The sequence below is a fragment of the Felis catus genome, chromosome D1, assembly GCF_018350175.1.
Source record: "Felis catus isolate Fca126 chromosome D1, F.catus_Fca126_mat1.0, whole genome shotgun sequence".
Classification (NCBI taxonomy): domain Eukaryota; kingdom Metazoa; phylum Chordata; class Mammalia; order Carnivora; family Felidae; genus Felis; species Felis catus.
The window spans coordinates 107,971,795-107,983,285 of record NC_058377.1 but is presented as its reverse complement, the minus strand read 5'-3'; the positions used below and the strand labels follow the sequence as shown (position 1 = coordinate 107,983,285).

At 54.7% G+C, this 11,491-nt stretch overlaps 1 protein-coding gene and 1 long non-coding RNA gene across 3 annotated transcripts; one reads left to right on the top strand and one right to left on the bottom strand.

Annotated features, from left to right (window-relative positions):
* Positions 1-3,290: 3,290 nt before the first annotated feature.
* Positions 3,291-9,839, bottom strand: ARL2 (ADP ribosylation factor like GTPase 2). 2 transcript variants are annotated; one of them, XM_003993577.5, is made up of 5 exons: positions 9,682-9,839; positions 6,471-6,581; positions 6,213-6,375; positions 4,641-4,721; positions 3,291-3,764 (listed from the first exon to the last, which is right to left on the bottom strand). In XM_003993577.5, the coding sequence occupies exons 1-5, from the start codon at positions 9,744-9,746 to the stop codon at positions 3,630-3,632; spliced, it is 555 nt and encodes a 184-aa protein (XP_003993626.1). In that variant the 5' UTR covers positions 9,747-9,839; the 3' UTR covers positions 3,291-3,629. The 2 variants fall into 2 exon arrangements, with proteins under 2 accessions (XP_003993626.1, XP_044895465.1); XM_045039530.1 differs by lacking the exon at positions 9,682-9,839 and adding an exon at positions 8,431-8,663 and having other exon boundaries at positions 6,471-6,704.
* Positions 8,735-10,527, top strand: LOC109492194. Its single transcript, XR_002145993.3, has 2 exons — positions 8,735-9,732; positions 10,020-10,527. It is a non-coding gene; the product is annotated as an uncharacterized LOC109492194 (long non-coding RNA).
* The last annotated feature ends 964 nt before the right edge of the window (positions 10,528-11,491 follow it).

Below are 11,491 nucleotides of genomic sequence, written 5' to 3'. Positions count from 1 at the left end.
GCTTAGGGAGCAGTCGCAAGTGACGGCGCAGTTCTCGGCCCAGGCGGGCGGCCAGGGAGCGTCTAAAAAGTTCACGGTTGTTGGTAAAGCGTGAACTGGGGGATTGAAGCTGGGGAGGTTGGATCGTTCAGCTGTGACCCGAGGTCAAACCCGCCCCATCAAGCATCGCCAGCTTCTCCTCTGCTTCCCGATTCCCTGCTTTCATCTATCCACCCACCTTTCACTGTGTCCAAAGTGTGCCAGTTGTAGCCAAATCATTCCTTGTCTCCCTCCATAGGATTCGATAATTCATGTTTTCAGGAAACGTAGGGGAAGCAAAAGAGAATTCCAGAGAGGCAGGATGGCTTCACAAGTTCTGAAGTCACACTTTTTTTCTTCTTTTTTCTTTTCTTTTTTTTTTTTTGATAGCATTTTCTTTCATTTTTTAATCAATTAATTAGTTTATAGTTTAATTTACATCCAAGTTAGCACATGGTGCAATAATGATTTCAGGAGTAGATTCCTTAGTGCCCCTGACCTATTTAGACCACCCCTCCTCCCGAAACCCCTCTGGCAATCCTGTTTGTTCTCCATATTTAAGAGTCTCTTACGTTTTGTCCCGCTCCCTGTTTTTATATTATTTTTCCTTCCCTTCCCTTCTGTTCATCTGTTTAGTATCTTAAATTCATCATGTGAGCGAAGTCATATAATATTTGTCTTTCTCTGACTAATTTCGCTTAGCATAATACCCTCCAGTTCCATCCACATAGTTGCAAATGACTTTTTTTTTTTAATGTTTATTTATTTTTGAGAGAAAGAGAGAGTGTGAGCAGGGGAGGGGCAGAAAGAGAGGGAGACCCAGAATGTAAAGCATGCTGCAAGCTCCGAGCTGTCAGCACAGAGCCTGTTGGGGCTCTTGAGCTCAAGAATGACTGAGCCACCCAGGCACCCCTGAGGTCACACTTCTTACCAGCTGTATGGGTTTCCGTTAATTACTGGAGCCTAAATCTCTCATCTCTAGGTTTATAATAGAGGGTGTTTTATAATAGAATCTCCTGCAGTGGATATTTCTTTTTTTCTCTTCTTGGCCTGTCCAGCATTCACCCCCTTCTGTCTGTTAGCACCGTATCTTTGTTTGAAGATAGTTCTCTATATGAGTAGCCCTTCAGCCTCCTGCCCCAGAATCCAAAGGTGTTGGCTCCTTTCCTTGCCCCAGCTCCTGGGTCGGGGTGGGGGACTCTCTTCTGAAGCCTCCCTTGAGTGAGGGACCGAGGGCACAGTGTCTGGCAAGGGGACCAATTTGTTCCTGGTGTGCAGTGTTGGCCGCAGATTTAGCTGCCCGGCCCCTGGGCACTCCTGACGTCTGGCATCCTGAGACCTCCGTCGGGGAGACCATGAGTTCCGGGTATCCTTCCAAGAACCATCCAGTTGGCTGGGGGCAGTTGTGATCAGTATCTGGGGCAGGCCGATGAGAACCCTGACTGATAACCACCGCCGCCAGGGTGTGAAGCTTAAAAGCAGTAGTGTGAGTCAGGCCCTCAAGTGCTCATGGCCACTCCTGGTGCAGGAACTCAGATGTGTGGCCACCGTACTGCCAGTCTCCAGACAGAGGTGAAGGAAACTCCCAAATAAGACTTGTGGAGGCTCAGGCAGAGGGTAGATAACCAGGAGGTGTTGTGGAGGGCGCTGAGATGGGCTATCCCCTTGAACGGTACACACCTCTGCAGACCCATTTGCTTTGTTTATTTATGTGTTTATTTATTTATTTTTGAGAGAGAGGAGAGAGAGAGAGAGCAGAGGCGGGGGAGGAGCAGAGAGAGAGGGAGACACAGAATCCGAAGCAGGCTCCAGGCTCTAAGCTGGGCACAGAGCCTCTGCAAGAGGGTAGCGGCAGCCAGGGTCTGCACGTAGCCTTTATTTCATGTTCCATTAGATATAAACATCAAAGAGCCTCAAAGTATGAAAGGGAGCACAAAGGGTCTTAAACATTAACGAGACCCACATCTGGTGTTTATGTGCAAGCACGCAGGGAGCGCGTGCAGTTTCACGGACTGCCAGGCAATTAGAGTGGGTCTGTTTCTTAACTGCCTTCTGGGGGAGCACAGGGCTCTGTACCTCGTGATGCTGTCGCGTTCGACAGCCTTGAGACCAGAGCACTGCGGATGTTTCAGCTGTTGCCCCCTTCACCCTCCGGGGCTTACAATACATTTTCTAGAAATAACTCCACAGAGCCCCGTTCCTATCTAGATCAGTTTCCCCCCGCCCCCGGCCTTCAGACTCCAGCTCTACCACTTCCATCGGCGGGAGGAGCACCACCATTTCCATCAGCGGGAGGAGCACCACCATTTCCATCAGCGGGAGGAGCAGAGGCAAGTTGCAGATCCCCCCTGCCAGCAGGGCTCCCCACGTTCCCACTGGGCTGAGTGCAGGATGCAGGCTTTCTGCCACAGCTCACACTCCCCATCTGCAAGCCTTGGTAATGAGTATGGCCTTGTTATTTTCTTCTTTTTCTCCACCCATGCATAATTCATGCTTTAAATCAAGGATGCTGCTTACTACTGAGGGCGCCCCGGGAGGACTTGAACCCTGCGATGACTCATCTGGATCAGTGGATGGCTGAATTCACATCCACTGGATCTGCTTGAGCTCTTACTGGTTCAAATAGTGATAATTATAGCTAACACTGTGCAGTGCTTGTGACACACAAGACACCCACCCATTTGGTCCTTGTCCCAAACTTAGCAGGTCGGTGCCATGGATCTCTCCCCCAGACGGGGACACTGTGGCACAGACAGGTTAGGCAACTTGCTCAGCATCATCCGGTGAGTGGCAGAGCTGGGGTTTGGCTCTGGAGCCTGGGTGTGCTCACGCACCATAGGGCTTGGGAGTGTGGGGACCACAGAGTGTCTCACACAGAGGACAGGGCAGGTCGTTTTGATCTTCTACAAGGTAGGACAGGTTATGTTCTGAGTTTGTCTACCTGACGCCAATTTCCCCTCGTCCACCCTAACAGAGCCCGGATTTTGCACATTCCCTCTCCAGGAAGGAATCCTAGCACCAGTTTAGGAGCAAATCTGTGTGTCTTTCTCGCCTTTAACGTCAGTCCCTCTGGGGAGCCTGCCTGGACTCTTCCAAGTGGGATTTGTTTGCCGCCCTGTCCTGTGCTCCTCTCATTCTTTGTCTGTCCCTGTGACACTGCCGCGGTTAACCCTCTGATTGAAATGACCCGTTCCTTTCTGTGCCCTGCTGCGCCCTGGGCTCCGGGTGGGGGTCTTAAAGCTGCTGGATCAACGCATGACTCTACCAGGAAGTGGGGCAGGGAACGGTTTATTCTCACAGCTGAGCAAAGGATGAGGCCCACAGCCTTGGTAGCAGCAGAGGCGGCCCCCTCCCAGCCCCAGCCCTCTCCTCCGCAGGCGGGCCGGGTCAGGAGCCAGGGTGACAGCCAGGGAAGCAGCCCTCCGGCCACGGGAGCCGGCCGCCGAGAAGCAGTGGGTAGTGTTAGCAGCAGCAGGTTACGGAGTAGGGCGGGGGGTGTTAGTCAGCCTGGCCGACTGCCATCCCCCCCGTGGATGGTGCCTGATGAGGGCCGGGGGAGGGGGCTGGACTGTGAGGTGTGGGGGTGAGTGGGGGGGAACGTCTGGAGTGGTTCAGTCGGCCGTGAAGACGCGGCTGGAAATGTCATCCAGGAGCCAGTCGATGCCAGGTAGGAGGTTCTCCCCGGTGACGGCGCTGCAGCCCTGGATGCACCAGTGGTGGCTGTGGATGGAGTCCAGCTCCAGGGCCTGGGAGGGGGGAAGATGACGGTGGGCCCTGGGGACCACAGGCCCTGCCCACTCACCGCCTCTTCCCTCTCCTGGCCCACGGGAAATCCATGCCTCCCTTTAGGGCCTGCTCTCAGGAGCCTCCCCTGGCCCCTGGGGAAGATCTGTCAGCCCCTCAGGGCACCTGGGCTCTCGGCACCCAACCCCACCGGCGCTACCCCTCAGTAACTGAACAGGGACGCAGGCTCCTGAGCATCTGCTAGGATCCAGGCATTGTGCTACGAGCCCCACAAACGTCCTCCCATCCACTCTTCCCAAGGCCCAAGGAGCCAGGGATTGTTGGGCATTTTACTTAGAATACCTCAGAGAGCTTAAGCAACCCGCCTCAGGTCACACAGCTAGTAAGTGACAGAACCAAGAGTCTAACCCTACTCTTTCTCATGCTGCTGCTTCAAGCCCTAGAATCAGAAGTAGGATCGATACAATTTGGGGACACAGAGGCCTGTGTTTAAATCCGGGCTTGTCTGCTCCCTGGCTGTGTGACCCTGGGTGAGTCGCCTAGCTTCTCTAAACCTGCTTCGCCATCTACAGAGTGATAGTAACAGTTCCTAGTCCGTGAGGCTGGGGTGAGGACTGAATGTCAAGATAATCCACGCAGAGAGCCTGGCATGGGAGCACTCACTACTGGCTGGCTGCTATTGTCCTGAAGGATCATGTTCGAAGGCCTGCCCTCCCCCAGGCTGTGGGGCACAACCGTGTCTCATTAATCACTGACTCTCCAGTGGCCTGCATAGGCCCTGCCACACAGGAGACGCTACTAAATGCTTGTGGAACAAGTTAACAAAGAAAACGTGTGCCTCCTTTCCTCCACGAACCTGTGCCAAGGCCCGGACTCACCTCACAGATGGCGTTAGAGGACAGCGCTCCGGGTAGGTCCTGCTTATTGGCAAAGATGAGGAGGGTCGCTCCAGCCAGGCGCTGGGGGAAAAAAATGGGGGGGGGTGTTGGGAGTGGGGGCTCAGAGGGCAGCCCGGCCCCTCCCCCTCATCACCCAGAGCAGGTGGGGTCAGAGATCTATCTGGAAGATCAAGGCAAGGCCCTGAGGTGGTAGGAGAGGCCCAAGGGGGGTAGCACCATGGCCATGGTCTGTGAGTCCAGCCATACTTGGAGCGGGTTGGGGGGGGGTGCGGAGCCCTAGGCTGGGGCCCAGTGGGCACCTCTCCCCTCTATGCCTCAGTTTCCTCCTCCATAAATGGGGAGGGGGTGACGGACATGATGATCCCCAAGCCCTCTGGTTCTCAACGGGCTCCCATATCCCATGACCTGATATGTGCAATGAATGCAACTGTCCTGGAGACCACGGGGTCTGCTGGAAGTGACCTTTCCCTCTTCCAAGTTCATGTTGCCCTTTAACTGTGCACTACCCTCACAGGCCTCACTCTTGGCCTCTGCTTCCAGTTAGTTCCACGTGTGTATTTCCGCCGGGAGTCCCTCCACATAAGCAGGTGGGTCTAGCCCTGACAAATGGCCTCGAGGTGCCAGGCCAGGGCTCAGCACTGACATCCATGATCTCACTGAACCTGCTTGACACCCCTTGGAGGTGGCTCCTGCTACCCCAGGTGACCTGTCCCTGTGTGCCCAGAACAGTCCTGTTGCTGCCTGTTGTCCCTGCGTAAGTATTAACAACTTCCTCTTTCATTCTTAAAAGTGTCCTTGTTTTCAACTAAATGCAGTGTCGTACCCCGGACAAATCCTGCAGCAGAAAAAGGAGATTGGTGGAAAAACTGGTGAAATCCAAGTAAAATCTCTAGTTAAGAGTGACTTACTAATGTTACTTTCTAAGTTTTGACAAATGCAGGGTGGTTGCATAAGATGTTAACAGGGGAAGCGGAGTGAAAAGTATTTCTGTTTCTTCGCTACCTTCGCAACTTTTCTGTAAAACTAAAATTTTACTTAAAGCGTTTTGGCCCAGCTAATAAGTTAGCAGAGCACCCTAATTATAGTGCCCAGCTCAGAAACGAGGAAGTGGAGGTTCAGAGAGGTTAAGTGCCTTGCCTGAGGTCACACAGCAGAGAGGCCAACTCCGGAGGCTCCGCTGCTTCCCAAAGCTCCACCCACTGGCCTCAGATGAGCCTCCCGAGAGCCCCATTCACGGTGCAGAAACTGAAGTTCAGGGTGGTGGGGCGGTGACATCACGGGGACGTGAACCCAGGTCCCAGTTCATAGCATGCCCTGCCCACAGCACTGTGGGTTTCCCTGGGCCAAATGTACAGGTTGTCTCTGCCTCCCCAAGGGTGGGCACCTGGTGAGGGCTCAGTGAAGGAACAGAGCCCTCCCCCCCCCCCCCGGTGTTCCTTTGGGGTCACGGACCCCTCAGGGAATCTGCTCACACATCCGCGTATGTGCACAAAGTGTGGGGGCCTGGATGGAAGCCTGGCTCCCCCCTGCTTGGCCAGCCAGCCTGCCCACCTCCTCCACCAACAGGCTCTGGAGCTCCCGCTGGCAGTCCTTCATGCGCTGCCGGTCGGCGCTGTCCACCACCCAGATGAGGCCGTCGGTGCTCTCAAAGTAGTTCCGCCAGTAGGACCGCAGGGACTTCTGGCCGCCCACATCCCAGATGTTCAGCTTGAATCTGGGCGGGAACGGGGTGGCCAGAGGGTCAGCCTGGCCCCTCACCCGCCCTCCCTGCCCTACTCTGGGCCAGCCGGCTGCAGGGCCCCCACTCACCCCCGGTGTTCCAGGGTCTTAATGTTGAAGCCCAGTGTCGGGGAGATGGTGTCGATGTCTTCCCCGTTGAACTTCTTGAGGATGGTTGTTTTGCCAGCATTGTCCAGGCCTCTGGGGCACACCAGGTTAAGGAGACGTCCCCGTGCTCTGCCCAGGGTGGTGACATCACCGCCGTGCCCCTCTTTTAGGTCACCAAGCGTTTCCCGCCACGTATCAAATGAGTTGAGCACGTGCCTGAGCCCCAAGTTATCGGCCCGTGAGAAATGGGAAAGTATCAAGAAATAAAGATTTTATCATCTCGTCCTGACCGAAGATTCCTTCATTCGCTCTACAGTATTTATTGAATACTGACTATGTGCCGGGCCCTCCTCTGGTGCTGGGGGGGTACCCCAGAGTCAAAGTCCCCACCCTATGCACCTTCTGGTCCAGTATAGAGACAGGCGACAGAGTGCAAACAAATGAGAATCAAGGTACCGTCAGCTCCTGGTGAGTAAGGAATACAGCTAAGAGGCTTTCGGGGAGGGCCTTTGCAGGAGCTTCCTTTAGCTCGGGCACCCCTCTCGGGGTCTTGGGCTGAGGCCCAAACAATAAGAAGCCAGTTTTCCAAAGGGCTAAGGGAAGCGCATTCTAGGCAGAGGGAACAGCAGGAGCAAGTATCTGGAGGTAGCCAGCCTCACCTTTCTGTTTCTGGAATATTCCAAACCCTCTGCTGCTGAGTGCGCAAACAAATGGGAACCACCCTCCTCTGTCCTTCCAACGCTCCAAGGGGCTTGCAACTGGGAGCGGGCCCAGGCGACTCAAACCAGTGGAATGAGGGGGAACCAAGAAGCTCTCCTGAGACCCAGCCTTCACCTCCGATTATCCAACTCCAACTCCATCATCCACTGGATCATGCCCATCAGCAGACAAGCTGGTGTCTCTCCCACCTTAGGAGAAGCAAACGTCACCCTCTCTTGATCCCTTCTCCCTCTTATTCCTTTACTTCCTTCCCTTGGCAGCAAATCTTCTCAAAACCATTGTTCGTAAGCACCTTCTCCAATTTCTGCCTTCCTGCTCGTTCTTGAGGCTTTTGCTGCCACTGCTTCCCTGAAACAGCTCTTACCAAGGTACCCAAACACCTCGTGTTCTTCTGCTGGGCAGTAACCAGGCCTCGTCTTCCCGCACCATCAGCAGCACCTGACACAGTGGCCTGCCCCCTCCTCCACTGCCTCACCTGGTTCTCATCGCCCTGACCTCTTATCTAGGTAAGCTCGGTCCTTTCCTCTGTCCACACTCATCCCTTAGAGTTCTCACCCAGGACCATGGCTTCAGATACCATCTGTTTGTTTTTTTTTTCTTTTTTAAGCTTATTTTATTTTAAGAGCACATGTCAAAAAAAAAAAAAAAAAAAAGAGCACATGCACAAGCAGGGAAGGGACAGAGAGAGAGAGGGAGAGAATCCCAAGCAGGCTCTGCACTGCCAGTGCAGAGCCCGATGTGGGGCTCGAACCCAGGAACCGAGAGATCGTGACCTGAGCCCAAATCGAGAGCCGGAAGCTCAATCAACTGAGCCACCCAGGTGCCCCGCAAACACCACCTTTATGCTAAGGACTCCTGAAAGTACACATCCCACCCAGCTGCTCCCCTGGACTCAGTCCCTCTCTTCACCTGCCCATCTGGCACTTAGAGGATGTCTCAGAGGCATCTTCCGTGGCCAAACCTGAGTTCTCCTCTTCCTGAACCTGCTCCTTGCCCCCCTTCCCCATCTCAGCAAGTGGTTCCTCATTCTTCGAACCGCTCTGGCCAGAAACCTCAGGGTCAGGCTTGACTTGGCTCTCCCTCTCACTTTGTGCCCAATCCAGGAGCGATTCCTGCTGGGCCTGTAGGCAAAATGTTCCCCATCTTCCATCACCTCCCTGCTTCCACCCTGATCCAAGCCATCATCCCATCTCGACTGTGGCGGAGCAATGGCACACCTAACCTGAGATCATGCTTCCTCTCCACACTTCTCATCGAAAGGAAAAGCCAAAAACCAAAAGGCTCTTCAGTCCCCTCTGTCTTCATCTCGTAATCTAGTAATCACTCTCTCCAGCCACACTGCCCTCCTTGACCTTCTTTTGAACACACCCGTTGAGTTCCTCCTTCCAGCCCTTTGCACTCGTTCCTTTTGCGTCAACAAATTTCCCTAGATATCCACGTGATTCAGTCCTCACCGCCTCATCTTTACTCACCTGTCAATTTCTCCATTGTGGCCTTCATTGACCACTTTATTTAAACTGCATTCCCCCCCCCCCCCCATACGTCCTATACAGCTTACCTATTTGCTTTCTCCCCACAGCATTATGGACCGTCCAAGACGGTGGGGTTTGGTTTTGCTGTTTTACCCCAGCCCCTAGGAGAGTGCCTAGTACATAGTAGGCCCTCAGTAAATATTTAATTGGATGGGTGGATTCTCGGCGCCTTTCTAAAAGAGAGCTTTTTAAAAGAGACATGATGTGACTATTATAGTTAGTTCTACACTTAAATGTCTTTTCTCCCCTGCTAGGGGAGCTCTGGGTGAAACCCGCCCAGCTCCGGGATCCCGGAGTCCCGACGCGGCCAGGATAAGAGGGGGCAGAAGGCGTGCAGGCGCCTGTTAACGGGACTCGGAAGGTCGGCGGGGCCCTCGGGCCTACACGCAGTCAGCCTGGGGAGGGGACGGGAGATAACGACCGGCCGCGGGGCCACACAGACGGGCAGTTGGACACAGGGGTGAAAACAACCCGAGGCGTCTACACCCGCCTCCACCCCCCAAAGCGAGGGCGGGGCCCGCACGCCCCCGGGATTCCGACCTTGAGGGCGGGGCCGGGGTCTGGCACCCTCGGACAGGGGAGGAAGGTCAGAGCCAGGGAGGACAGCGGCCTCACGCTCGGGCCAGACCGACGGGTGGTGGCATCCGAGTCGCCTCCGGCCCTCCTCCCCGCCCCCTGCATAGGGATATCTAGTCTAGCCGCTGCGCCTGTAGGCCCTCACCTTTGGCCTTGGCAACGGAGACCCCCCGCCCCGAGCCGGTGGTACGACCTCCTCACGCCCCCCCACCCCGCTAGAGCGATTGGTAGGGCCCACGTGCGTGACGCACAATGGGCAGTTGGTACGCGCCGGCCGCGCACCCCGCGCCCGGTAGGGGGCGCCTGGCACCGCCCGCCCGGCGGGGCCCCCGCTACCCTCGCGGCTCCGGCGTCCAGGAGGATACAGCATGAGCAGTCGCAGCTCCCGCTCTTTCTGCTTCATCTTCTTCAGAATGGTCAGAAGCCCCATGGTCCCAGTAGCCCCCTCCCGGCCGCCGTTTCTTCCTAGTCCCGGGACCCCTCTCCCTGCTCCTATTGGCTATCACGCCCACCGACGGCGCAACCTATTGGTCGGCCTGTCGCTGGGTCCCGCCCTCGCTCCCACGTGACCGCGAAGCCGCCTGGCGGTGGGGCCGAGATGGTCCCTCTAGCGGTGCTAGGGGCTTCTGCGGGGCCACCTGCGTTAACCCTTCGCTTCCCGAGGGCTTGGGGGACGAGGGCACCGCCATTCCTTCTTCCCCAGGAACCCAGACTCGGCCAGGAACGGAAACCTGGATTGTATCTTGGCTGCACAGGGGGTAGGAGTTGTGACTCAGGAGTCGGAATCGACAGCCCCAAGGATGTTGACAAGCTCGTCCGGGGGCCAGTGTAAGGCCCTGTTCCCCGGAAACATGATCCAGGTCCTGCTCATCTTAGGTCTCGGCATCATTCTAAACCTGCCAGTTACAGGGCCTCCCCTTTTCCCCGTCTCCTGGACTCGCAGAGGGTGGGCCGGGGATTCTTCGTCGCGGGCGCAAATGCCCCCTAGGGGCCGTTTCGAAATGTGCTGGAGCATTTTGGGCTTGTCCCAATTACAAGATAGAGTTCCTGTTTAGATGACACAAAGAGTTGTTCTGCCTAGGATGCCCATCATTTCTCGTTTGAGAAGCACTGGTCTTCATTTTGCCAGTGAGAATATTGAGACGCACACGATGGTTAGCACAATGACTGGTGTATGGTAGTTACTCAATAAATATTTGTTATTGAATGAATGCCTGTCCCAAGAGTTTGGTTCTTTACCTTAGCGCTCAAGTCCTGAAGAAGTGAAGAAAATGAGGCCAGGGCCAGGCAAACTGTAAAGTCAGAAGGGTGAGCTAAGCTTATGGTCTTATTTTGAGCCCTTGCCCCATCCCACTGCAGGGTAAATGTGAGTGGGTAACAGAGTAGGCTCTGTCTGGTGCTGGGGAGAGAACAGTCAGGCACAAGCTGAAGATAATGGCTGATTTCTGTGTGCTTTGTTTATAAAGCTCGTCACCTTTTCTACTTCACTCTCTTGGCAACCCCGAGAGGTTTCTTTTTTGTAGATAGTGAAGTCCAGAGAACTTGAGGAGCTGGGGCAGCACTTTATCATTTTTTTAATATATATATATTTTAACGTTTATTCACTTTTTGAGAGACTGAGACAGAGTGTGAGCAGGACAGGGACAGAGGGAGAGGGAGACACAGAATCCAAAGCAGGCTCCAGGCTCTGAGCTGTCAGCACAGAGCCCGACGCGGGCTCGAACTCACAAACCCTGAGATCTCAACCTGAGCCGAAGTCGGATGCTTAACCGGCTGAACCAACTTGGGCAGCGCTTTAAACTCAGATCCGGGGGCACCTGGGTGGCTCAGTCGGTTGAGCGGCTGACTTCGGCCCAGGTCATGATCTCGCGGTCCCTGAGTTCGAGCCCCACGTGGGGCTCTGCTGACAGCTCGGAGCCTGGAGCCTGCTTTGGATTCTGTGTCTCCCTCTCTCTCTGCCCCTCCCCCACTCATGCTCTGTCTCTGTCAAAAATAAATAAACCTTAAAAAATATATATGAAAAAATAAAAGATAAACTCAGATCCGGTTGACATTAAAATGCACTGTTTTTCAGGGTCTCTCCATAGTGTTTGTCTAGAGAGGGAGAGGTCTGGAGCAAGCCTGAGCTTCTAGTCCTGCAGAAGAAGGTTGTGGACAGATGAGGGCTGGACAGAA